The sequence below is a fragment of the Ostrea edulis genome, chromosome 4 (assembly GCF_947568905.1).
Source record: "Ostrea edulis chromosome 4, xbOstEdul1.1, whole genome shotgun sequence".
NCBI classification, from domain to species: Eukaryota; Metazoa; Mollusca; class Bivalvia; order Ostreida; family Ostreidae; genus Ostrea; species Ostrea edulis.
The window spans coordinates 36,622,897-36,650,566 of record NC_079167.1 but is presented as its reverse complement, the minus strand read 5'-3'; the positions used below and the strand labels follow the sequence as shown (position 1 = coordinate 36,650,566).

Genomic DNA, 27,670 nt, shown 5'->3' with positions numbered 1-27,670 from the left:
TTATCTTGTAGCAAAAAACTATTTGTAAAAAAAGATGCGTAAAGAGCTTAGAACTACCTGTGCAGGAATTCGTGGGTCTGTACAGTGTGAGGTGGTTCCAAGGTTGTCATAGCTGGGCGTGGTAGTGGGGATAAGCTCCCACATCCTATAAAATGCTCCCAATGGATTGCATCTCAAACAGATAATCTATCGCAGCAAGAAAGTCTGGAAGCCACGCATCAACACCAGCACGATGCAGTACCCTGAGAAAGTTGAGGAGTTTACTAAGTTCCTCAAAGATGTCATGTCTATAAACCACTCTCACACCTCCGCCGCTGAGAAATAGGACCTTTCGGAGGAAGACCTCAAAGAACTGTGTATAGTTTGAAGCCAAGTCGAGTGAGATGACTCCGGTCATTGAAGTGGTGTTCTTGCTGAAAACATGCACTCACCAAATGAAAAGTCCCTCCAAACACTTAGATCCGCTAGGAGCAAAGTGCAGCAAACTGCAAGAAGATGCGCTAACGAGTATTGGCAGGAGCTCAGTGACAGCATCCAACTTGCAGCCGTGACAGGCAACATAAGACGGATGTACGAAGGGATCAAGAAAGCACTTGGCCCCACTCAAAGCAAGGTGTCTCCTCTCAAATCGTCCAGCGGGGAAATGATCACTGACACGGGCCAGCAGATGGAGAAATGGGTAAAACACTAATCAGAGCTGTACTCCAGAGATAATGTGGTTATCGCTTCTGCAATTGAAGCAATTCAACCTCTACCAACCATGCCATACCTTGATGTCGAACAATCAGTGGAGGAGCTCAACATGGCTTGGTCTGTGGCAAGGCACCGTGTATTGATGGCATTATCACAAGACTTGATCAAGCAGTGCAAATCCACCCTCCTATGAAAGGTGAAGATAACAAACAGTGATCATTCTCATAACTCCCACAAGCAAAACAAAATAGGTAGTAGGGCAAACACGGACCCCTGGACACACCAAAGGTGGGACCAGGTGCCTATGAGGAGTAACCATCCCCTGTCAACCGATCACACCCGCCGTGAGCCCTATATCTTGATCTGGTAAACGGAGTTATCCGTAGTCAAAATCAGTGTGCCAAGAACGCTCTAACAATCGGTATGAAACACGTCAGACAGCATTTGACACAATGATAGGTTGTATTGGCAAACTAGATCGTAATAACGACCATAGAATTTGCGAAATACTGATTTAATCGAGACCATTGAAATCCCATTACCACCAACTGTCAGTAGCTTGCCTCGATTTAAAAACTGACCATACTCAGAACAAGCTCTTGCGTATCGAATCAGTTGAGAGATATAAACATCATATGCAGGTGATAAGGGAATATTTCTACATAAATATGGGAAGTTGACGATGGAGAAGCCGAAATCCTCCCGTTTGTCATACAGTTGAGTTGTCAGTTTGCCGTTAATGTATACTTTCAATAAAATATCTAAGTATGAAGTAGAAGTGGGCGACTCTGTGGTGTCTTTTATTTCAAGCTCATAGGAATATATCGAATCGACATATGAATGAAAGTAATTATTGTTAATTGGCAAAACGTCGTCGATATACATGTATCTAAATGTCGAATTGAAGGCCACAGCAAGATATTTTTTCTTCTCACGTAGAAGTTTTTCGATAAATTCTGCTTCATATGAATATAAAAACAGGTCAGCTAACAAAGGAACACAATTCGTGTCCATGGGAATTCCACTAGACTGTTGGAAGACATGATCACCAAAGACCACGAAGATATTGTCAATGAGGAACTCTAGCATATCTTTTATTTCAACTTCAGAGTACTTGTGCGTGGAATCAGAGTGGTTTTTAACAAAGCCATATAACAAATCAAAATTTAAAAAAATCCCTCGAATACAATACAAATTATACGATAGAAATGAAAGATTATATAATATTTAGCTCTAAAACTTCATAGTTATTTCGGATTTCAAACATTTCGGTTGAGCATCACTGAAGAGACATTATTTGTCGAAATGCGCATCTGGTGCATCAAAATTGGTACCGTATAAGTTTTACATAATACAAACCAAAAATTTCACATGGCAAATGGAAAATATCTTATACAAATGACAAATGATACAACATAAATGGAATACAATACACATGGAAAATATTTAATAATGCACGTTTGACATGTCATAATACTTTATAATATGGATTTAGTATTTCAAAATGGTCATAGCAAATGCACTGGATAAATGTATCTTCCGAAAGACTTTCGTTAATCATTTTGTCAACTGTATGACAACCGAATTAAAAAAAAAACCAGACCAAGAGACACTTCAAATAAATAACTTTTGAAGTGAATTAATACTAGTAAGCTACCTTTATAGAACGTCTTTAATATTTCAGGAATTTGTTATTGATGTCCATATAGAAGAACCATTCTTGGATCGTAGTGGATTTTCACCCTAGTAGTAACGGCATAATACACCGGTACCGCTAAGAACTGCGAACGATAGTATTGTTTCGTGAAAATTATCATTTTTAAAATGTCAAAATGGATATTTATATGAATTTTCATAAAAAAATATTTATCTGGCAAAACAAAGAGAGATAACTCTATAATTTGGGTTAAAATAACGTATTTCGTTATAGAAATCAATGAAAAACGGAAAATATTTTGAAAACATCTTTCCCCCTGAAACACAAATTCCTTTTCACGAGTATTAGAAATTGTCAAGTAGCAAATTTACACCAAACATTTTGTTGTTTCAGGGAGGGGGGGGGGGGGGGGCATATGTTTACAGACCAAAACAAGGCGAAAATGTTCACTCTTTCATCAATTGGATTCAATTCAATTCAATTTATTTCGCTCAAACCATGTTAAACGGTACATGAGGTGCAATAAATATAATGCAATGTACATGCAAGAAAAATCGTCAGAGGTTCATATATGGAATAATACAGCTTTCTTAGTTACCAGAGGGAAACATGAAATACAATGTATGTATAAATAAACATAATAGTAATGCGTTTAAGGGGTAGCAGAAGAACAATTACGAACAACAACAAACAATCTCAAAAATATGAGAAATAAAAACACAGAGATTTCTTAATATTTTCTTATCTTGAGTTGACAATAGATTAGAAAACTTGAGAACATTTGGTCTTTCATAAAAAAAATTGTCTATGTATTTTTTCCTTAATTGTGAAAAAGTTGGAGACTGTAAAATGAAATGGAATTCATCTCCTATTTCTCAATTATTACAAAATTCATTTCATGGAAATGAGGTTAAACTATGAATTATGAAGATTAGCCATTCCTTACTCAATAATGTAAAATAATTTGACTAAATAAATGGTTTTTTATTTGTATGAATAAGCATTTTAAATGTATAACGTTTTAAAGCCCGATTTAAAGGAACAGATTTCTCTACCCCTAATCAAAAGGAGTTGTAATTAAAAGCAATTAGTTAAAGTTAATAATCAATTACTAATGCATTGTACTTTGCAATAAAAAAAATCTCATTAGCAAAATTGCAAAGCCTTTTTAAATTATACGAGTTAAAAATTTAGGCGGGAATCCATAGTTAACGTTCGTAGTTCTTTAGTATTTTTTACGGTTTCTCGGAATCCCGAGAAACTCGTTTCCCAGTGTGATGTTCTGATCAGGCTATTCGCATCTTCATTCTCTCGCTTTTGGGGCAATGATGTGAAAATGCAAGGACGATGAAGCAACGATGTGAAAATACAAGGACGATGTAGCAACGTTTCATATTATAGTTTAAAAAGTCCAACCATGTAGTTTTCATGGAAGTCACTTCGCTCAAGAGAATCAGCTTGAGAAAAATTGATGTTATAGTGTACAATGATATACCAATGTTAATGAAATCTGCAGAAATAAATAAATGTGTTTGACCATTGGTTTGATTCTGTTCACTCGGAATATGTAGTTAGTTTTTTGCTGAACTTTTAATGACTTTTACTGTAGTTAATATTAATTTTCTGTAATCAAGAAAACCATGGTGTGCAGCATTAAATAAAATGGCGAAAAATCATTCTACATTGATAATAGTACATTGATAATAGTCTGTCTGAGTATGACTTGGTTTGGCCGTGTTGTCCCTGATCCATGGTCTCAAATATAGAATACTGGAGCTGGATATAAGTATATTTTAAAATATCAAAACTGACGTTCAATTAACAGTACGTACATATGAAATTTAATTTAATTTCTTTTGTTTATATATACACAGTAACAAGTTTAAAAAAAAACCACAACTGGCGTTTGATAAAATTCACAATGGAATTTTAAAGAGGAATGAAGATGTTCAAATTATGTTAAAATATTTGAAAGTTTTTCCAACTAACATTCTCAACATTTTCCTTTTCATGCTTTACAATGGCATAAAGTTTGAATAAACTATTCCCTCTAAACCGTTAACTTATTTGACGTATACAAGGATGATAATTTGATAAAGGCAAATCTACATTATATATCACCTTTGTTCATCATATAGGTCCGTCATACATATGTATATGATAGGTCCGTCATACATATGTATATGATAGGTCCGTCATACATATGTATATGATATCGTATGTCTCTTTACCGGTATGTTTGGTTTTATTAGCTTGCTATCAAACTCATTTTTTTTTTGTAAACTAGTATGTATTCAAAATATAAGCGCTACCTCATGCACATCGTACATTAGCTGCAATTCCATATACTATCAAACAAACTAAGTCGAATCTAAAAGTCCAATAAACAATTCGGAGATTGGAATGAATTAATGCTTATAACTGTCATAATCAGTAGCATTTTATTCTATATTTATACAATATTTTTACAATATTTCGCTAACAGTCGCTCCACAATTTAAAGTACAGTAAGCTATGGTCTTTATCTCATGCCCCATACTTTACACAGAATCAAATTCTTTTTTAGATATCAACAATTATAAGTGAGATATCTTTGATATCATTGGGTGGAGACTGAGCCTTAGATATCAACCATTATAAGTGAGATATCTTTGATATCATTGGGTGGAGACTGAACCTTATTCGAAGTATGTTTCTTGCCTTGAATAAGTAAAACTTCTATAATAAAGCAAGTTAATGAAATCACTAAAAATCCACCATACACCACGAATATTCCACTCGTACTTTCAAACACTAGTTCGGTGGCTGTGGTGCTTGAAGGACAGTTGTTCTGAGGCCACCATTTAGACCTGAATTTATCCACAATGCCTCCTTCCACCATTTTAAGCATACTGCAAGTAAAGCAAGAAAAGATATAACTAATTCTAAATGTCAAAACGACTGACTTTACATAATTCTCACTGTTTGACAATTCGATGATTTAACATTCCAATTTGAAATTATTTATCATTATGTATATCAACGCATTGTACATACACAAAAACACAACATACTGATTATTAAAAGCGTCTTTGAATTCTGCTTCCTTATTTATAACGAACGACAACTCTGCTTTGTGAAACGTCTCCTTCGCTACTTCCAGAATCATACAATCTGACATGGCTTTGTACTTTGTTTCAGACTCATCTGTCAGATAGGCATATTTTCCTTTGACTATCATCGCATACCCTTCCTCGGCTGTTTTTATTTTAGGCATGTCAGCCATCATATCCCAAATTTTCTTGTAGAGTCCTTCTTCTGCGTTCTAAATGTAAATTTAAACATGGACATTTTAACATTTTAAATATTAAATGTTGAAAGAGTTTAAATTCAAATCCTAGACGGCACTTCTCTCGAATATAACCATGTCTAATGTGATACAGCCCTCCCACTTATCAAAATGAAGTCTATAGGCTTTAAAAAAAAAAAATTACACGCACGCAGGTTGAACCTTTGAAAAAGTAAAATACAAAGCATATTGTTATACTTTCATGTAAAATACTCCAGTTTGATTGGTGGAGAAGCATTTGAAAAAACATATTGTTACCCTCTGAGAACAGAAAGCACGCGCTCCAAAGTGATAGTATCTAGCAACGGGTAACAGTACTTGGCAACGGGTGATAAATTTGTGATAATATTATACAACATTATCACATGCGTCAGATTTATGCACATACGGTTCGCCGTAGATTGTTAAGACGACGTCGTTTGAGGGTTTGTAATAAACACGAGTACCCACATCGATATACGAAATATCGCATAATAGTGATCGATTGATCAAATGTCAACAGACGTAAGTCTTTCTGTTTTGTTGTTTATATAACATTCAGTATAATAAAACAAATATTGCATGTAGTTGATGGTAACATTGAAAATTTTCACCACGAGAAAACCATTGTCAACCGGGGCGTAGGCAATCGCTGTCATGCGATATTTCGTATATCGATGCGGGTATTCGTGCCCTCAACTACACGCAATTGCAATATTTATATAATGTACAATGTAACTTTCACGTAAGTTAACATCAACCAAAGTATGTTAAAAATAACAAATTACGGATACGTATGCATGCACGTTGTACATAGTAATTTATTTTTCATGCTAAATCAATACGTTATTCATACGCATGTGCAACTATGTTCACATGTTTTTCACATACATGTTCATGTATCATATATGCTACCTTTTCTAAACGTTTAACAGTTAAACGTGTGATATTCAAATATACAACACATACTTCATACCTACTTTAACGTGTTTAAACATATGTATGTGTACCATACATTATTTTCTCAATACTTTCAACGGACAAATTTAGTAATATGTCACACATACATATTTTAAAAACACGCATTTCATATTTTTACAAGTTTTCATCTTGTTGTTTTTCACCGTGTTATTACTTTATTTGATAGAGAATATCAATATCATCACACTCTTACATTATTGAATTTGGAGGAAAGTAAATATTTTAGGGGACGTAAATATTAAAAAAAAAAAAAAAAAAAAAAAAAAAAAAAAAAAAAACAACAACAACCCCAAAACATAACCCAAAACAAAATCGAAACACACGCTTCAGAATTTGAATACTTGATCTAAGTTTTATTAGTTCCCTGCCGGTTTGTAAAAGATGTGATGAAAGTATAATAGTGGATTGAAATTTTTTTTAACTAATCAGATGACTTCATTATCATCCCATCGGCACCGTACAATCATTCATTAAGAGATTTGGCGTAATTAAACATTGTTGATCAACGAGAGTCCAAAGGGTATACACAGAATCACCCCATCATTTTCAAATAGCATGTCGGTGTACGAAGTCAACGGAAGACGACAGGAAGACATTAGACATTGGCTGCATAATACTTTGGGAAATAACAGAATTGTCATTTTAAAACTCCCGTCTGAAATTCTAAAAGAAGAGACACATGGTATAGTGGTTACTTGTGAATTATTTTATTGTTATTATTATTATTATCATTATTTCACTGTTCGTTATCTTCACCTTTCATTGTCAATTAATGTACCGTTTCTTTGGTTTGGCATTGCGAAATTCATTATTTGAATAGGACAGAGGAAAATATTTATTCCGGGGTTTAGTCATTTAGTCAACTCTGGTTTCATTTTTAAAGTTAAGGAGGTACTCTACATCGTCCTAATGGCTGACTTCCTTCTAAAATATGGTGAAGACGAAAATATAAATATCAGCAATATTTGTCTATTCATTTAAAAATTTCTCGCATAGCAGAGTAGGTCCGTAGGTTAGCACGTCGACTGCTGAACTGTAGATCGTGTGTTCAAGTCCAGCAGGGGTTTTAAATTTTTCTCAGATTGCTTTCAACTAAAACTGTATTTTTTAACTAAATAAAGTACATTTGAAAAATTTCAATTTCAAAATATTGTTGTACATATCCTCCACTTTTCATCCTTATCGAATTTCCCAGGTGTAGCATACCTCCTTAACATTATTCTTCTTGGTCTTTCTGTAAAGAGGCGAACGATGAACGTATTTTCAATTAACTTTTAAATTACAAGGAAGGAAATCTAAGGTAACTCATAAATAAAATGTTTTGTATTAAAATAGACAACATATTTGGAAGTAATTTTGTCCTGCATAGGACTATGAAATACATGCACTGTCCAGCGAGTTATTCATCCCCAATAGTGATAGAAACTACTGTTCAGTTGTTGCAAAGTATTCGATGTATGATATATTCAACTGGCATTTGAGCACAAGTACATTGTTTAGCATACATACCTGGAATAACGTATGAAGATTTGAGCCTTGTTTGATCAATGGTTTGTATACTGTTTGGGAGGCAAGTTCCTGTAGGCTATCTATCGGTGCCTTGGCCAGGGATATGGTGAAAAAAGCAGCAAGGTTGGCAGTATAAAGAGATACAATTATGATTGTAAACATCCACCATATTCCAAGTACGATTCGACCAGAGGCAGACTTCGGCGTTTTTTCTCCACCTATGACAAAAGTACCATTCTCTCACCAGATGGTGCATTACGCAAGCTTCGCTTACACCTCTGCCAACGCTTGGAATCACGTGACGATATTATCACATGATATTAACAGTCTATCTCGTTTCCTTTCCCTTTAAAAGTTCTGGCAACAGGTGATTCGTCAGGCTCTTTTCATAGCCCACTGGCACTTTTTATTGTACATTTTTACCATTTAGCTGTTTTGTTTGTCTCTTCTTTTTTTTACAAGTTTTATCGTATACTTTACTGCCTTTCTTACTTTTGATTCCATGTTTACATTAAACGCATAATACGAAGTAGTTCCAAATTTAGGATAAGAAAACAGTGATTTTAAACAATTTACAGTAAGCATAAATTTAATTTCACCAAAAGCATGGAAGCTGAAGATAACGAACAGTGATCAATCTCATAACTCCTATAAGCAATACAAAATAGACAGTTGGGCAAACACGGACCCCTGGACACATGAGGTGGGATCAGGTGCCTAGGAGGAGTAAGCTTCCCCTGTCGACCGGTCACACTTGCGTGAGCCCTATATCTTGATCAGGTAAACGGAGTTATCCATAGTCAAAATCAGTGTGCAAAGAATGGCCTAACAATTGGTATGAAACACGTCAGACATAATTTGACCCAATGATAGGTTGTATTGGCAAGCTAGATCGTTATAACGACCATAGAATTTGCGAAATGCATTTCATAATGTGACTAAATATTTAGTCAAAAACATAAATGTTGAATATTAGAAAATTTTACAAGGTTTCTGTGAATTGAGCGTTGACAGATGTATAGAGCGAGTAGCGCACGGAACTCTGGGCAGAAAATACAAACGTACATATATACCGGATGTGCAGTTTGTATATTTTCTACTGAGTTTATTTTAAAATTATCAAATATGCTGAAACACATTATTTTTTAAGAACATACAGAGTATTATAAATAAAATTCCTAGTACAAAGTCCATAAAAAGGGTTCAATCAACGCGCGCACACACACACGCACATATACACGGTGGCGAATCACGTTACTTTGGCATTACCGGGAAAATGACGACGAAAGTCACCACAAGGAAAAATTCAAACAAGTAAATAACATCTTTATCAATAGCGAATTTTCACATAACTTATATCAACATTTAAAGGATTTTCTCAGGAACAAATCTATACTAAAATAGTAGTTCTACGTGACACAGAAGCAGAGAACATTGACACATTTTGGGGGGCGATTGGAAAGTTTTTTAACTGAAAAGAAAAAAAAGACTGTCACGTGATTTGCCACCACGTATATATATATATATATATATATATATATATATATATATATATATGGGGATCCGGGTTAGAATAGGTCCTCAGCTTCTCCTTGCTTGTCGTAAGAGGCGACTAAATGGGGGCGGTCCTTCGGATGAGACCGCAAAAACCGAGGTCCCTTGTCGCAGCAGGTGCGGCACGATAAAGATCACTCCCTGCTCAATGGCCATAAGCGCCGAGCATAGGCCTAAATTTTGTAGCCCTTCACCGGCAGTGGTGACGTCTCCATATGAGTGAAATATTCTCGAGAGGGACGTAAAACAATATTCAATCAATCAATCAATCAAATGAACGTTTTGTCAACTACCTACTTTGGTGAAGAAATGTAGAGAATGCCAACCAGAAGCTTCTTGATACACTTTCCTTTAATCCAGTACTGGTATTGAATGGACTGAGCTTAACAATCAGCGATAGGACTATACCAGCCACCAAAACTGCTGCCGTAGTAGCAAGCCAGGAATCCATTTCAAACGGACTGAAGACCCGGAACATTTTTCCAGCCTTGTTATCAACCTTCTTCATTATTATGCCAATACCCTCTTCTTGAAAAGGATAGAGAAAGTCTACGACAGCTTTTCTTTCTTTAGTTATTGTAAAGCCAGCGACGCCTATGTCAGCCTCCTGTTGAAATAAAAGCCATTACTAAGCATGCAAAGGAATATGGTAGGCAGTTTATAACGACCATATTCTGTCTTTGGTCAGTGATGATGTCCTTGATATCAATTGGAAGGTTTTGACAATTGAAAATAGATTCAGCAAGATCTTTTCTTCAAAACTACTCATTACTTTTCAAACTATCGCCTAACTTGTTTAAAAGTGAAGGCTATGGAAATGCATTTCCGCAAGTATCCCCAAAACACAATCGAATCAAAGAAATTTCTTGGCAAAAAATTGCTTGAAGCCCTTGTTTAATTTGATACGGCGGGTATATACACCCCGGTAAGAGGAAAACGTCCAGTGTTACTTAATACAATGAAATTTAGGTGAGGATAACGAACAGAGATCAATTCTATAACTCCTATAAGGAATACAAAATTAAGAGTTGAGCAAATACGGACCATTGGATATACCAGAGGTGGGATCAGGTGCCTTGGAGGAGTAAGCATCCCTGTAGACCGGTCACACATGCCGTGAGCCCAATATCTTATAAATAGTAAACTTTATCTGGTTCTTAATGAACTGAATTAAAGTTTGTTATAATTCACATCTATGAAAACAGTCAAAATTTGTTGAAGTAGTCTTCTTTATCGTTTCAAGTTGACTACCGTAACTGAAAGTTTTGAAATATCAACAATAATAAATCTTTAACGACAAGTCATAAAACATATGTTCCATGCTGTTGTTGAATAACCAGTTCTGATGATATTACAATCAGTATTGCATATTTTGTACATGTTTTCCCGTAAGAATATGAAGCATAGTATGTGCATGTGAAAAAGTTAAGTACTCCTCTCATAACCATTCCGACTATTCCGGTGGCATTTTGGCCATCTTCTGTTGGGTTTCCATACAGACCATCCACAGAGTCCAGAATCTCGTATCTGTTGAAGAAAATACTAACTCAGTAAGTACTGTTAAGAAATTACACATAACCTTGTAGGAAATCCACCAATCACTTAATCAGATACAAATGGTAGGTACTACTATCATACCGAAACGAGAACTCTTTTGCAAACTCATCCAGGATGTCGTATGTAAATCCGTAGAAGTAAAATTTACCATTGCCTTCATCTACTCTCATTTGAAATGGTTCACCCTGCAATGATAAAACAAAAATAATTACCAAAGCATGTCTGAAAGAGTCAGTGCAGATAATAAACTCAGAAATTATAGTGTGTGTTGATAGAATATGTAATTAACTCAACAATCAGTTCAGACAAAATAGAAACATACCACTACAGAGACAACTTTCAGTGTCTTGTTGTTAAAGCCATTGAAAGTATTTTTGTACAGACGTTCCCCAGATATGTTCAGAACATTCATTTGAGTATACACTGCAACGTCCTGCAATGGTGGCCATGATTCCTTATCTGTACTGTAAACGTGAAGCTCCAAAGTTCCAAGAATGTCACAATCCTTTATCCATGGTGTGTTCATCAACTGTCTCTATTTATAGATCTTGTATTATCAATATCACAGCGAGAACTTCCATATTGTCAGAATACATACAACCTAGTGAAAGTAACTAACTTACTGTGGTCAGATATAACGGCAGAGCGCTGTTTGATGACGCTGAATCACACGTGCCTCTTGAAAAATTCAACACACGTTGAAAAATTGAAAGAGCATCATAGAGTAAGGCGTGTGTAGTCTAGAAAACAAATGAGATAATTCTTACATTTATCATCTGTCATACAAAAACAAAACAAAAACAAAAAATTATACATCTCAGTAAAGGAAGTATTGGGGAAATAAATTCATCATTCTTTTATTATTCGTTAATATATATTTGAATTAGAACTTCACATGTGAAGGGTTATTCGTTACCTCGCACTAACCCTTGACATCAGTCGCTATATAAAAGTTTGGCTCATGAGACCATTACGCAATCCACTATAAATAAAACAGCCAATGAAATCACTACATCTTGTTATGGTGTACATGGATACAAATGACGTGATCTCAGGCTGTTGATGTCAGGCGCATACTGTTGTATTGATAAACACGCGCAAATGTAATATTTACACCACTAAGTACGTTTATTGAGAGTCGATCAAGTTTGGAAACCTTTTTAAAGACAATATTGCTTAAACGATTGAAATACCCATAGCTGTAGGTATCAATACATGTGTTTTTATTCGAATCTCTCGCTTCGCGTTGTTATAAATAGAACCGCATTCTCATTTGTAAAACAAATTAGAACGAGCCCAACTTTTTTATAGTCACTGATGTCAAGGGTTAGTGCGAGGAAACGAATCAATAACCCTTGACTTGTGAAGATGTGCATAAACAAGTGTTATCTAATTTCATCTGAGGGCTAAAGTTTTCAACTACATGTACATGTACCATACTTGCTTTTTGGAGAAATTCCCGTAACAAACTTAACATTTCATTCTCCGTTCAGACTGATTTTATTTCATGTTTGTATATCAATATTGCAGCCTGTAGAATGCTACAATTTCATAGCAACAGTTATCGTACAACTACCCGAGACTCCGGAAGATTGGCACGAATTTGTCGAATAACCGTTTCTAACCAATCAAGCCACAGCTGCTGAGCAACAACTATAAATAGTTCAAGCATATTTAGAGTAGGAAAATAGGGGCAGTCTGGATTTGGTTCGAGGATGACAGTGAGATGCTAGCTGAACAAATCTCCAAAAATACCTGAAATCTCTCATCAGTGGGTCGGTCTTGAGAAATGGCATGACATCAGAGAAAGGACGACTATTTTGAATAACAATCAGGCTTAATCTCGCAATTAACGAAGCAATTGGGTTTGTTCCAAAGAAAACAAAAGTTGCGAGTGTCGTACGACAGATAATTCCTAAGACTACTCTTTATCCTGAAGGATGGTCAGATATTTGCCCCGCAATTATCACTAAATACAAGAAAAAAAAGACGCTGAAACGATGCTCTAAAACTATGTGAATTCAATTACAATTAGGCTAGGTTTAGGGGGGATGTGTGTCGCGAACCTATTTGCAACCGGTGTTCATTGTGCAGTTAACAAAGACCAACTACGACCATCCAAGACTTTTGTGACGTAGCTCTAAAAATATTGCCAGCGATGGTCAGCTTGGTTGTTATTAGGCCATAGTAGCACAACTGAATTCATTGTAGAATATCGAATGTGCTGATAGGAGTGAGGCTTAACGATGTGACTAAAACGATCGGTAAAAAGATTTCCACTGTACATAATAAAATTTCAGGACATCGTTTTGCGCTTGATCTCATAGTACTCCAAAGGGATGTGTAAAGTTAATTCCTGGTAAAATACTGAGAATGTTTACAATCAAGCAAGGGAAAAATATTCTTCTACGAAGTTAGAAATCCTTATTGTTCTACAGAATGGATCATATGTTCGGTAGAGTCCAGAACGAGTTTTAATGACATATTATTTAATGCCTGTTCAAATAAACCTGGATATATGTAAGTGAAACACGGTGATACAATTTTTATTGAATTATCCTACCATTTACTCTCTGATTTAATACTCTGAATATATGTACGTGGGCTCTACTTCACATAGATGATATAAAGACAAAAATGTGAACAATTTCTACTGAGCAAATAAGATATGTGCAAGATGATGTGATTTAAGCATAAGAATTGTGTACAATGTACATGTCTATCTCGTTTTCAGTTTTGTAGTTTTAAGGGTCCATTACCGTTCCATTGTGTTGACGATGAGGGGAAACCACAAGAACATGACCTTTGTGAACTGATTTGTAAGCAGTGCTATTCCACAACTTGTGAGGATGCAGGTTCAAAACCCAGTAATAGCTACTGTTAAACATGTCCAATTCCTGTGCCTGAAAAATAAAAAAAGTAAACTTTTGTTTAAATGTGTGTCTTTCTATTCGTAAATGCAAACATTGACAATTTTTTTAATTTGTTGAAATACGGCGGCAGAAACGGCCTCGGAAAAAATATCGAGCAAATAGTTTCGTTTGGACAAATCAATTTTTGATTCGGATAAATTACTTTGTTTTTCGTTTGGTGGAATTACCGGTATATACATCTGTAGATGTGACTCCTTGTTAGGACAAATTCATTCTTCGTTTGAAGAAATTAATTCTTTGTTCGGAGGATGAACTCTTCCTTTTGGGCAAGACGTTTTTGGTTTCGATCGAGGAGATCAAGATGACGTGTGACAGAGAGTAAGTGTTCTGGCCGAAAGGACCCCTATTTCGGCTAGTGTGGGCTATATTAGTGCTCAATATTGATAAATTTTAGGTTATAATGAAAAAATTGTCAGCTTCTGTACGCTTGTATGTAGTTCTAGATGGAAATAAATGGGGGGGGGGATTGGAAATTTAGACTTTTCCTATTTTTCACCTGTGAATTGTTACTTATGCTTCATTGAATACCACCCGCACAATGGCTACACCTGCAACACGAGGTGGTGCTGATCGTAAAAAGGTAAAGACAAAGGAAATTAATCTAAAGAAATGTCAGAGGTAAGGAAATTGCTTATACAGATTCACAAAGATTTAGCTAAAATGGGAAGAAGCTTTAAAAAGTTTAAAACCATCAAAGACGATAAGTTGTAGGCCACGATTCCGACAATAGTGCAGAAAATGATTTGTGAATACAAAGCAGAAATGGTAAAAGAGATGGAGAAAAGCTAAAGTAAACAACGATTCTCTTAAACGAAACGAACAAAACCTTATGGAAAAACTGGTCGCGAGTGAAAAAGGAATAAGAGAAAGAAAGCAGAATTCACAGGACACCAAACACGTCTCTATCAGTCTTCTCTTCTGAGAGGCCCTAATACTATGGAATTCTAGTCAATTCCATAGGAAAAACAATTTCAAAATATGGGGTTACCAGACAAGCTTATCGAAAATACGTTGGAGTGGGGGTTGAAAGACGTCATGTTATAAAGTGCTAAGGACTAAACTGCAGAAAAAGAGTCCATACACGCTTACGGTACTTATATGGAAGATGTAGTCAGTCAGGACTGCGATACTGGTCCTAGATTAAAAGCAAGATACAGTAATCATAACAGATTGTCACTCTCAAGTCCAGGGATGAGTACCTACACAATAATGTAGCAAGTAAAGCATCAACCCTCAAACAACAATTCCAGTCTGTTTATAATGAGAGGATCTGCGTGCTCTCCCAGACCTTGGACTTACTTCCACCCAATCATGAACCCGATTATCATTCATGAAAGAGGCATTATCAAATCACTTAAGGAACCACGGCCATTCAAAGCTACAGGACCTGATGAAACTTGATGTATACTGCAATATCAGTAGCCCCTACATATCCCGATTGTACCAACTTTCATGAGACCAAGGTAAGGTATCAGACAAACAACGGGTGGCAAACATTGTTCATATGTATAAGAAGACACCAAACTTCAATTTACCGGCCAGTATCCATAACATCATTTGCCTTAAGAATTATGGAATATGAAGTTCACAGCACAGTTATGGATCCCTTTGACTGCCACAATATCCTCTGCGATGAAAAATAGGTTTCGGGCCTGTCGGACATAGCTCATTGCTACACTTGACAAAATAGCACAGAGCATGGACCAAGGGCACCAGACAGAGGTTATCTTGATGGACTTTTCGAAGGCATTCGTCAAAGTGTCACACCAACGGATTATCCTGAAGTTGACCCACTATGTAGTGTCAGGAACCACCACAAGATGAATGCAGGACTTCCTTAGCCACGGGACTAAAAGGGCACACTTCATCACCTCTAGATGTCTTGGCCGGAGTACCCCAGGGGACCGTGATAGGACCCTACTGTTCCTTGCTTACATTAACGACCTCCTACAGTGCACCACATCAGACACCAAACTGTTCGCTGACGACTGCCTTGTATAAAAACACTTAAAGATCCAGGGAGATACCGACACCTTTGCAGGACCTCACAGCTCTGGAAAAAATAGGAGAACAGGTAGCTGATGTGCTTCTATCTTGGAAAATGTACGGTCATGAAGATCTCCCGCAGACGTAAACCACAGCAGGCATCCTACACCATGCACACACCATGCACAACCATCATTTGGAGGTAGTAAGAAATTCCTAATTGTCAACCAAGATCTACAGTGGGCGAGCCACAATAAAACCACGATAGGGAAATCAGCATGCTCACTGGCATTTCTATGGAGGACCTTAGGATATTGTAAATCATCATTGAAGGCAACAGCATACCGCACATTGATCAGACCATCGATCGAATATGCATCACCAATGTGGGACCCACACCAACTCACATTGATCAAAAACCTCCAATACACAGATACATCTCCAGGCTGTGCCACTTCTCTACTGGATCAACTAGGCTGGGGTTCTTTGCAGCACCAAACTACCAAAACATCCACTTGTCCTCTGCTACAAGATCAAGAACCAGGTAGTAGATATCGACCCAGCCAAGTACTACACGCCTGGAGATGCCATGACTATAGAAGGCAGTAGACAAACATGTACCAGCAAGGGTGTCTACAAGACCTCTTTCCCTCGGTCAGTTAGGGACTGGAACAGTATACCAGAGTCTGTTACAACATCACTCTCACCGGGGGAGTTCAATGCCATATTAGACAGTGTGCCCTGGACACAGCTGGAGCCCTGGTAGACGACAGCCTCTGTGTATACTACATACTTCTATATTAGAAGAAACCTCTTGTTTTAACTGAGTTGGAGTTTATATTTATATTACACTCAAGAATGAGGTCAGCTCCATAAAGGAAGAAGAAACTCGAAAAGTGTATAAAAACTCGTCGAAACGTCACCGAAGAAAATTCAGGCCTGATTTCCGAGCTGACAAAACTCGAAGAACTGCATTTAATGTTGCTATGTACGCCAAAATGAAGTCAAATATGATATCCGATATCATTCCGGAACTTTTATATCCCCTCAGACTGAACTTTGAATGTCATAAATCCTACAAAGATTTCAAAATTAAGAGATGTGTACAATGTACCAGAGATGAGAGCAGGTGCATAGCAGGAGTAAGCATCAACTGTTGACCGGTCACATCCGCCGTGAGCCCTATTTCTTGATGAGGTAAACAGAGTAATCTGATTCTGTACTCAAAATAACAACTCAACGTTAGGACAAACGGGATAACTTCAGCTTCTCAATCGTCAACTTCCCATATCTATGTAGCAATATTCTATTATCACCTGCATATGGTGTTTACATTCGATACGCAAGAGCTTGTTCTGGATATGGTCAATTTTAAAACGAGGCAGACAATTGACAAATAAGTTTATGTGACACTAGTTTCAACAGTCTCGTTTGAAGTCAGCATTTCGCAAATTTTATAGTCGTTATAACAATTTAATTTACTAATACTACTTGTCATTGGGTAAAATGTTGTACGACATGTTTCATAATAATTGAGGCCGTTCTTTGCACACTGGTTTTGAGCACGTATTACTCCGTTTACCCGATCGAGGTGTAGGGCTCACGGCGGGTGTAACCATTCGATTGGGGATGCTTACTCCTCCCAGGCATCTGATCCCACCTGTGGTGTGTCCAGGGGTCCGCGTTGTCCCTACACTTGGTTTTGTATGTTTTATAGAAGTCATGGGACAGCTCACTGTTGTTTATGTTCACCTTCTTATTTCAGTATTGAATAGTAAAACAACATTGGGTAATAAACATGAACCTAATATTGACTGTCAAGAGTTCTATGAAAACGTGCCAGAATGTTTTATTGATTTTGATAATGATTATTGCATTCCATGTGGAAACCCATAAACATTGCTTTGGACAAAGCTCTGGATATTCCAAACTAGCGTCATGTCAATAACCTAAAAGCAAAGAATAAGCTTCTTGAGGTTATTTAGTAGACTTTATTCGAGTTCTCAGCCCAAATAATAAAATGTTTACATGGAAAAGAATAAAGCCATTTAAGCAAGCATGCCTGATCTATATCTTAATTTCTGAAAATGTTTCTAACATTGTTGAAGACTGTTCGATTAAGTCTGGATCACATCATGCTATAGTAATCATCGAGTTAATTAAAATTGAACTCATTTGTTATTCTGTCAGATGACAAGGTTTTTAAAATGAAAATACAGGGAATGTCTATTTCATTTTCATTGTATACCCAGCAGAAAAAAAAAAGAAATGGGTACTTTAAAAACCAAGTTGTTTGAAGAAATTAATGAAATAAAGACCAACAACTCTGAAGATCTTGGAATTTTAGAAGAAAAAGCGAAAACAACTAGAAAATATTCGAAAAAATTAAAAGGTTATTGTGTGTTCTAGAGCCAAGTAGATTAAGAAGCTGAAAAACCTACAAATTATTTCTGTCATCTGGAGTCAAGAAACTATTTGAATAGGGCAGTAATGATACGTAGATATGGTGAATTATGCAAGTTGTACCTTCATTTCACCAATTTTGTCGAAATGGATCAAATGAAAATTCCAGATAAGTTAGGTGTGCTTCTCACTTCCAACGGACCTGCTTATACTGTGATTAGTTCGTACAAACTTTTCCCCCGACCAAGACTTTCTCCGTTTGAACGAAGAAGTTCTTAAAACGAAAAAGTAAAAAAAAAAAGAACAACACATTTTCGTTAGAACGAAAAACGTCTTCAGTTGGACGATTTAGTTCTTCGTTCGACAGAAAAGCGTCTCTGTTCAAACAAAGAATTTGCAACGAAGTATTGATTGACCCAAACGATTATTAATGTTTTTATAAGTTACCTTAATGCACTGTAGTAGATATAATAATGATAAATACGACGGTCATTGTACAAATTCGTATCAGCTTATGTGAAGTCCCAGAATATTAAGAATCGATGAGTATCCAATGAATTTATTGAAATTACAAATTAATTATTGAGCAGTTCGTTCAGAAGAGTTTGATAAATTTTAATGCTTAATCGACTTGACGAAAGTAAATACAAATCACATTCATGCGCCCCCATTCATTTTGGGATTCTATTGGTTTAAAATAAAAATTTCAAACACAGGACGCCTTTCGAATTTGTTCAGCAAAATTATACCAATTTTAACTTCCGCTTTAAATACATAAATGTTAAAGAAGAATATGCATTCATATTAGCTCAGTAATAAGAAAGGGTATTTCAGTATACCAAAATATATAGCGAGCTGTTTTACTATTCATTGGGAAAATAGGATATCTCTACAATTTAAAGTAACATCTTTACTTCAAAGAGTTGTATTTAAGCAATAATAATTAATCATATGTTTACATATTACCAAGATGGACACCAATATTTGTATTCAATATGAAATCAGGGGACGGATTAATGTGAGTTGTTAACATGTTTCCGATTCCATATATGTATTACTCTTTGTATAAATGTTATTCTGGGGGAAAACTGGATTGAAATGATTTACATGTATCTGAAATTAGATATGAAGAGTATTGTTGAAAGAGCTTTGTAATTGGACTGAATTTGTATTTGAAAGTTCATGTAACCATTAATTTCATGTAACCATTAATTTCATTTGGCGAAAGAATGTGTCAATTTGGATTATATCAAGCTTTCGTAAATTTCGCAGTCTTCTACTTTTATTTCTTCTAATATATTAGAATTTACACATTCAGAATTTCTTAATTCATTACAAATCAAATGCACGTGGAATTTTCTAGACATTTCTTAGAAACTGGAATTCACGCACTTATAAAATAATTGTTTTTGAATACAAAGTACGTCCCGAACGAAAGAGTTCAGTTCAGGTTTTTATTGTCTGTTAAACTATGCCTTGATTGACTGATTTCCCGTGAGATTTCTCTAACTCCCGGTGTAACAAGTCATTTGGTTTTGATAGGTTTGCCTTTAGCAATTGATGAAAGCACACACTTAATTTCGGGGGGAAAGTAACTGGGAAAAAACGTGATTGTTTGAGATGACTGGGACTTCATTTTACTTCAGATATTTTTCTCCATACTCTTCAGAAAATAAATCTGTTTTGTCATGATTCTTGAACAAGTAAGAAACATTCATCACCACCACTACCACCCATCTCCAGACCATATTTGGCTTTGAATTTAGTAGTTTTCATTAAAAATCAAATAAAAATTGATTTTGAAAGACTCGATATTGCTCTCTACAGTTTCATCATCAAACCAAAACTGACGGTGTATATAAGATCATTTCACAATACCTGATACATGTATTGTAATCCAGTTTAAATTATTTTGACTCCACGGTGAAAATCATATTTTTTTTATGTGTCAGATAATGCATATTTACAAATATTTATTTTTTCTGATGTAATATTATTTCTAATTCAATAAAAAAAGAATTTATAGTATATTACCTGCCATGAAAATCCATATAATTTTATATTCGTTTTCTTTTACAGAACTAGAAATATTTTTACCGAGACAATAATGATTAATTGTAGCAGTGGCTAATGAAGCAAGTATCTGTATAACTCAAGGACAATAAAGAATTGAATTGAATCTGGCATTAGAAGCAAAAATCACAGGTCTTCAGGGCGGAGATCCTATATCACGGTAAATGTTTGCATAAGAAGGAACCCTCCCTCCTACGGCGTTGAGCGTCTAATTAAATCTATGGCATTTCACCTAAAACTCGTGACGTCTCTATATCAGTGAAAATTTTTCCAGTGGGACGTTTAACAACATACTAAATAAAAAATCAATTATCATCTCGCCGGAATGGATTTGCAGCCTTATATATCATATGCTTTGAAAGAACAAGTCGTTTAATCATAGTCCCAATATGCTTGCGTACCTTGATGACTTCTGGAATTCATCTCATCCATTATATTAAATGATATTGCGAATTATATTACATACATATAATTCTAGACCGTCTGCTTTTAGGTTGATGAAATTTCAAATGATTTAGCTCGAGAACGAATGGTTATTCTGTGATTAAAATTTTATAATGATAAACAGAATGAATATGGTACACGGTGGAAGAAGTCGCAGACGATAAGAACTAAAGTTCAAGCTATGCATAGAACTGTGTATTTTTCTCCAATATAAATCTCATCACATTGATTTGTAACAGCATACTATTTCGTAGGTATAGGAATTACAATTTTAAAATAAAGGAGAATTCAAATATCAAAGAGTTAAAAACCTTCCGGAAATGTCGAAACATCTCACATCACAATTATCTGAGAATTTTCTCTCTCAAAATTTTGGAATACATTCTTTATTACTACAAGTAATATTTCTCAACCCCAGAAAACTAAACCCTTACATCACATGTACAACATTTCCAATGCTTTTGTCTTCGATATTTCTACAAATTGTAGTAATAGCCTCGTGAACGCGCTGCAGTTGTAAACAATGCGCGTGTGAATACATGAATACAGATAAATCTGGGAATTCCGAAAGAAATGAAATTAGAATGTAAATACAAGAGATAAACTCCATTTTTCAATATATATACAGGTGACTCTCAATGGCTCGAACTTCGATCTCTCGAAGTTCTCGGTCTCTCGAAGTGAAATCATGGTCCCGATTTTTCTCTCTATATAACAAAGCAAATTTACTATCGATCTCTCGAACGTTCGATCTCTCAAAGTTCTTGATCTCTCGAAGTGAAGTTGTGTCCCGTAAAACACATTTCATTGTGTTTCACTCTCGATGTCTCAAAGTGGTGGTAGCGTATACCCATCGTTACCCAAGCGTGTAATAATTTCCACTAATTGGGCCTTACCTGGATTTCGTTGAATGCCGGAGGGGTAATTAGGTGTTTACTTAGCTGAAACATCGCCGGTTCTTCTTTGTGGAGGTGACACACTTGGGTATATAATTGGCTAATTGGTCCGATAACACCCTGCACTGGGGTTTGGTGTCGTGATGATTAAAATTATATATCATCCGACTATGAATAAAATCTATAATTTGTTTCGAAGTGACAACGAGAGAGTAAGTTTTATACATAATTTAGAGATCTGCAGACTGTTATGTTTCTCGAGTTTGTTCTTTGTGTAAAGTTACTCTAAACATCGCTTCACTCATTCGTTAGAATTTTTGCTTTGGGTAAAGCGACAACATTGTGCTCTGTTTAGTTTGCGATAGTAAAGCGTCATCGGAACTTGGTTTTGTATGCCTATCTATATGGAGCACCAAATTAACATAAACTCAAATAATTGAAGATATATTCAATTATTTGAATATATCATCAATTCATTTGATGCGCGCAACAATTTAATTAAAGATCTCTTCAAATAATTAATGATATCTTCAATTCTGATTTATTGCGCGCATTAAATGAATTGATGATAGCATTAATTCTTCTGCTGAATTGATTCGCGCTTTAATTGAATTAATGATCTCTTCAAATGAATTAATGATATCAACAATTGAATTGATGCGCGCTACAATTCAATTGAAGAGAGCAATAATTGATATAATGCGCGCATTAAATCAATTGATGAGAGCAATAATTGAATTGATGCGCACATTAATCCATTTGATGAGAGCAATAATGGATTTAATGCGCACATTAATTCAATTATTGCTCTCTTCAATTGAATTAATGATATCTTTAATTAATTTGAAGAGAGCAATAATTCTTTTAGGGAGAGTAACTATATAATTAAAAATATCTCTTTAATTGAATTGTTGCTCTCTTTAAAAGAATTGATGCGCGCATTAATCCCTTATACAAAAGCATTGTAAATAATTAAAGATATCTTCAATTGAATTAAAGAGATCATCAAATTATTTATACCGAGCTCTAAATCAATTATTGCGAGCAATATTTCTACGAAATTGATGCTCTCATCAATTTAATTGAAGAGAGCAATAATTGAATTAATGCGCGCATCAAATCAATTATTGCTCTCATTAATTCAATTGATGCGCGCATTAATTCAATTGATGAGAGCAATAGTTGAATTGAAGCGCGCATTAATTCATTTGATGAGAGCAATAATTGATTTAATGCGCGCCTTAATTCAATTAAAGAGAGTAATAATTGAATTGATGATATCTTCAAATAATTGAAGATATCTTCAATTATTTGAGTTTATGTTAATTTGGCGCTCCACATATCTAATCATGATTAAAGAACAAATACATACATAAACTTTGAAATGTTTTTATTAATGCAAAATAAGGTTTTTTATTTTGATATCAAAGTACCTGACGAATATGAAGGAAAACATACCAAAACGATATCATATCATCTTGTTGGTAATTTATGGTTACTGTAAAATCTGAACCATACCGGCGGACCTTCAATTTCCGATTTTCAATCTCTCAATTTTGTCATCGAGTTATCGAGAGTCACCTCTTTCTGTGTGTGTGTGTGTGTGTGTGTGTGTGTGTGTGTGTGTGTGTGTGTGTGTGTGTGTGTGTATATATATATATATATATATATATATATATATATATATATATATATAATATTTATATATAGGTAAACAGATAATTAAAGAAACACGATTTCGTTTAGTAAAGCTTTACTAAACGTCTTCGTGTTTCTATTTTACCTTCTTTCCTTTTGAAATACGTATTTATGTGAAATACGTATTTATGATACAGTAACTGCTTCCTATTAGAGTAGTTCCAGAGTAACAGTAATAGACAGGGATGAGGAACTAACAGAGTTCATAACAGCTCTTAAAGTACAATAAACGTATGTTCGATTTCAGGGTGTTCACCTTGCTAATAGATTACAAGTATACGTAACAAAAACCATTATCACATTCATAGAAACTATTAGTTACACAACCACAAGACAAACTGGTCGTCTATTTCAGCGCGAGGCTAAACAAGAAGTCGATAAGCGAGGGAAAGTTCAATAGAATTTACTTGTAGGTATTAAAACAGTAGTTATGAAAAAGATATGTTCTTTGGCTTGATAATCGAACTATGGTTTAAACCGATGAAAATTAACACAACAAAACAATAACTATTACAACGTTTGATCTGCCATATGTAGTCTGATAAAATTCTCAAGATCACTACTTCTAGTATCTATTTGATTTGCTAAACTGAAGATAGTCTGTCTTTCAGGCGCTTGGTTTTACTCTCTTTCTCTTTTATTTCCATAGTTATTTCAACTCTAATGTTCCATTACTTGTAGGTTGTTATGAAAAATTTATACCAGCGAAATGAAAAGTAAATTAGGGAGTTAGTACAGATTTCTATCATCTTCAAAGAAAACTACTTACGGCAGAGATAATATCTAGCGCCGTGTGTTCGCTTGTAGATACATATATGACCTCCTTCATCCATTGTCGACCGATGATTGCCAGAATTGAATTTAAAGGAATGCCACCAGTCAGGAATGTCACTTTACTGGACACGTTCTTCAGACTCATGCGCGTTAGCAGGTCTTGAATGCACAATGCAGCTTTAGAATAAAACATTTTATACTTCAGAGAATATACTATACTAAACAATACTGTACTATATTGAAAGTGGACATTAACGACAAACTGACAACTCAATTGTACGACAAACAGGATGATTTCATCTTCTCCATCGTCAACTTCCCATATTGATGTAACAATATTCTATTATCACCTGCATATGGCGTTTACATCTCTCAACTGATTCGATACGCAAGAACTTATTCTGCGTATGGTCAGTTTTCAAATCGAGGCAGCCTACTGACAAACAAGTTGGTGGTACAGGGGTTTCAACCGTCTCGTTTAAAGTCAGCATTTCACAAATTCTGTGGTCGTTATAACTATCTACATGTAGGTTGCCAATACAGCCTATCATTGGGTCAAATGCTGTCTGACGTGTTTCGTACCGATTGTTAGGCCGTTCTTGGCACATTGAGTTCGACTACGGATAACTCCGTTTACTTGATCAAGATATAGGGCTCACGGCGGGTGTGACCGGTCAACAGGGGATGCTTACTCCTCCTAGGCATCTGATCCCACCTCTGGTGTGTCCAGGGGTTCGTGTTTGCCCAACTCTCTATTTTGTATTGCTTATAGGAGTTATGAGATTGATCACTGTTCGTTATCTTCACCTTTCATACAGTAACCTGGTTATTTTAATGTTTGACAACAAATGACACAAAACTTACCAGATGAATCATATAGGATATTCACTCGCTGCCATCGCATGTGTAAGGTTATGTCGACGATTAATGAATTTTGAATATTGCAATTTGGAATAGAAGATAGTTGAACACCACCCTGATCCGCTGGACAGTGATGTTTGACAATGTTTATGATGGGAGTGTGCATGTCATTGGCTTGGCTTTTTATCACTGGGGCCATGACACAGGACGTGAATGCTATAATTCCAAATACTCCATCCGAAGATATGTTGTAAACTTAAAAATAATAAAGAGAACAGAAAGTGCCATACCTTGCATTACTGACTGAATATTTCATAGCTTACAAAATATTGTGAAGAGCAATGACCTACTCGCGTTCCATTTAATTGATTTTACATGTACCATTGCAATGTGCAAACAAATTGTATTCATATTGAAGCAGCACTAGATTTCAAACAAAGGTTTCAATTTAGAATAATTTCATTGATATAAAATGCATGTCCTTACATGAAAAGTGGGTTTTTAACTTTCATATTTCACATACCCTTTTGTGCGGCAGTTAAAGCATTTGTGCCATTGATGTAATCTTTTGAGATCTCGAAAACACTTGTCAAATTGTTTGGTTTGTGCAAATCTCTCCACTCATCAATTTGATATATCACACCTGTTTCAATGCAATAATTGAAAAACAAACAAAACATCAAATCTGGAATTTTACCTTAAATTTCAAAAGTTGATATCATATTGTATATTGGCATAGTTATTTCAGGTGAATTCATTTCTAAGCAATAGGTACTTTACAAAGTGTATACTTTACATTTATTGCAGGTATATGTATATTACTTCTATTTGTACTAAAATGTTACAATCTTTCAAACTTACCTACTTTCCAACTCCCGTCACACACCACTGCTAGGATGCACAACAGATAAGCTGTCCTTTTTACATGATGAAATTTCATTGTTTTCTAATATCTGAGAGTCTCACATTCATATCTACAGATACTTATGCAGTAAATATCCGAACATGCAGTCATACTAATTCGTCAGGTCAGGACAATATGTTGAATAGAAAATCAATACATGCATGATCCATTGAATTTACAGAGCTGCCTGCCAATCGATTCTGTTGATTAATTGTTTGTCAAATGAAATCCGTAAATTATCCCTATTCCGGATATTGTGAATCTTTGCTCAAGGATTCAAGAATTTAATGGAATAATTAAAGGCGTGAGATGGCTTGCTCACAGCAAATGACATACTTTTCTTCAAAAATTCAGAAAATATATAGTATAACTTTTATAAAATAAATCGCACAAAACCCAGAGAGAAGAAAACGCAATCAGGTTAGGGAGCATACGAGGACCCCCCCCCCCACCCCCCACCCCCAAGTCATACATGCGCAGACATTTCAGAGAGTCCACTGTCATTTACTGGGACAACTGTAGAAATTATCAAGTGTAAGAAAGTTTATATAAATACATTTCGTTGATAATGATAATATAGTAATAATAATTACTATCATAATGATGATAATAATGATAATGATAATATGAATGATCGGTATGTAGTATATTTTTGTCCATTATACAATCTAAAAAAATTGAAATGATCTCTAGCACTTTTGATATGCTGTTATTACTTACTTACTGCCCATTACGCTTTCTGACGTGTAGGGCAGCAACGGAGTCTCTGCATCTCTGTCTGTCGGGTGCCTTCTTTTGCAGAGTTCCCCAGGTTTGATGGTAAGATTTGATCTCTGCTTCTACTGTTCGTCTCCATGTTATCTTCGGCCTTCCTCTCTTTCGTTTCCCCTCAGGTGTCCAAAAGAGGGCTGTTCTTGAGATGTTATCTTGGTTTTTACGAAGGACATGGCCTATCCATTTCCATCATCTCTTTGTTATGATCATGGCCATGTCTTCTTGTTGACATCTGTTGAGAAGGTCTTCATTTGATATCTTCTGTGGCCAGAAGATTCTTAAGATCCTCCTCAGACTCTTTGTATTTCGGTTGAGCATCACTGAAGAGACATTATTTGTCGAAATGCGCATCTGGTGCATCAAAATTGGTACCGTATAAGTTTTACATGTAAGGTTAACAACTTCTGTTGGTCACATTCTGTTATCCTCCAGCACTCAGACCCATATAATAATATTGGCAGGATGCAACTTCTGTAAAGATGGAGTTTAGTGTGGATGGTGTACTGCCTTGATCTCCATACAGTTTGTAGGTTCTTGAAGGCTGTCCTTGCTTTGCAGAGTCTTAGTTAGATATCTGCCTCTGCACCACCATCTGCGCTTACCACGCTGCCAAGGTATGTAAAAGTGTTGATATTAGGCAGTTCTTGCTCGCCTAACATGACTGGT

The 27,670-nt window shown here is 35.6% G+C and overlaps 1 protein-coding gene across 1 annotated transcript; it reads right to left on the bottom strand.

Annotated features, from left to right (window-relative positions):
• Positions 1–1,774: 1,774 nt before the first annotated feature.
• On the bottom strand, positions 1,775–26,369 carry LOC125670573 (glutamate receptor ionotropic, kainate 2-like). Its single transcript, XM_048905804.2, has 13 exons — positions 26,188–26,369; positions 25,850–25,969; positions 25,330–25,581; positions 24,461–24,642; positions 14,018–14,161; positions 11,882–11,998; positions 11,581–11,793; positions 11,340–11,443; positions 11,147–11,228; positions 9,999–10,308; positions 8,148–8,365; positions 5,404–5,654; positions 1,775–5,241 (listed from the first exon to the last, which is right to left on the bottom strand). The coding sequence occupies exons 1-13, from the start codon at positions 26,264–26,266 to the stop codon at positions 4,971–4,973; spliced, it is 2,343 nt and encodes a 780-aa protein (XP_048761761.1). The 5' UTR covers positions 26,267–26,369; the 3' UTR covers positions 1,775–4,970.
• Positions 26,370–27,670: the final 1,301 nt, after the last annotated feature.

Excerpts from the sequence above, each read along its gene's own strand:
- LOC125670573 (XM_048905804.2), bottom strand. The coding sequence starts at position 26,266 with ATGAAATTTCATCATGTAAAAAGGACAGCTTATCTGTTGTGCATCCTA. Across the intron at positions 11,229-11,339 it reads GCAAAAGAGTTCTCGTTTCG|ATACGAGATTCTGGACTCTG; the intron begins GTATGATAGTAG and ends TTTCTTCAACAG. Across the intron at positions 5,242-5,403 it reads AAAGACGCTTTTAATAATCA|TATGCTTAAAATGGTGGAAG; the intron begins GTATGTTGTGTT and ends CTTTACTTGCAG.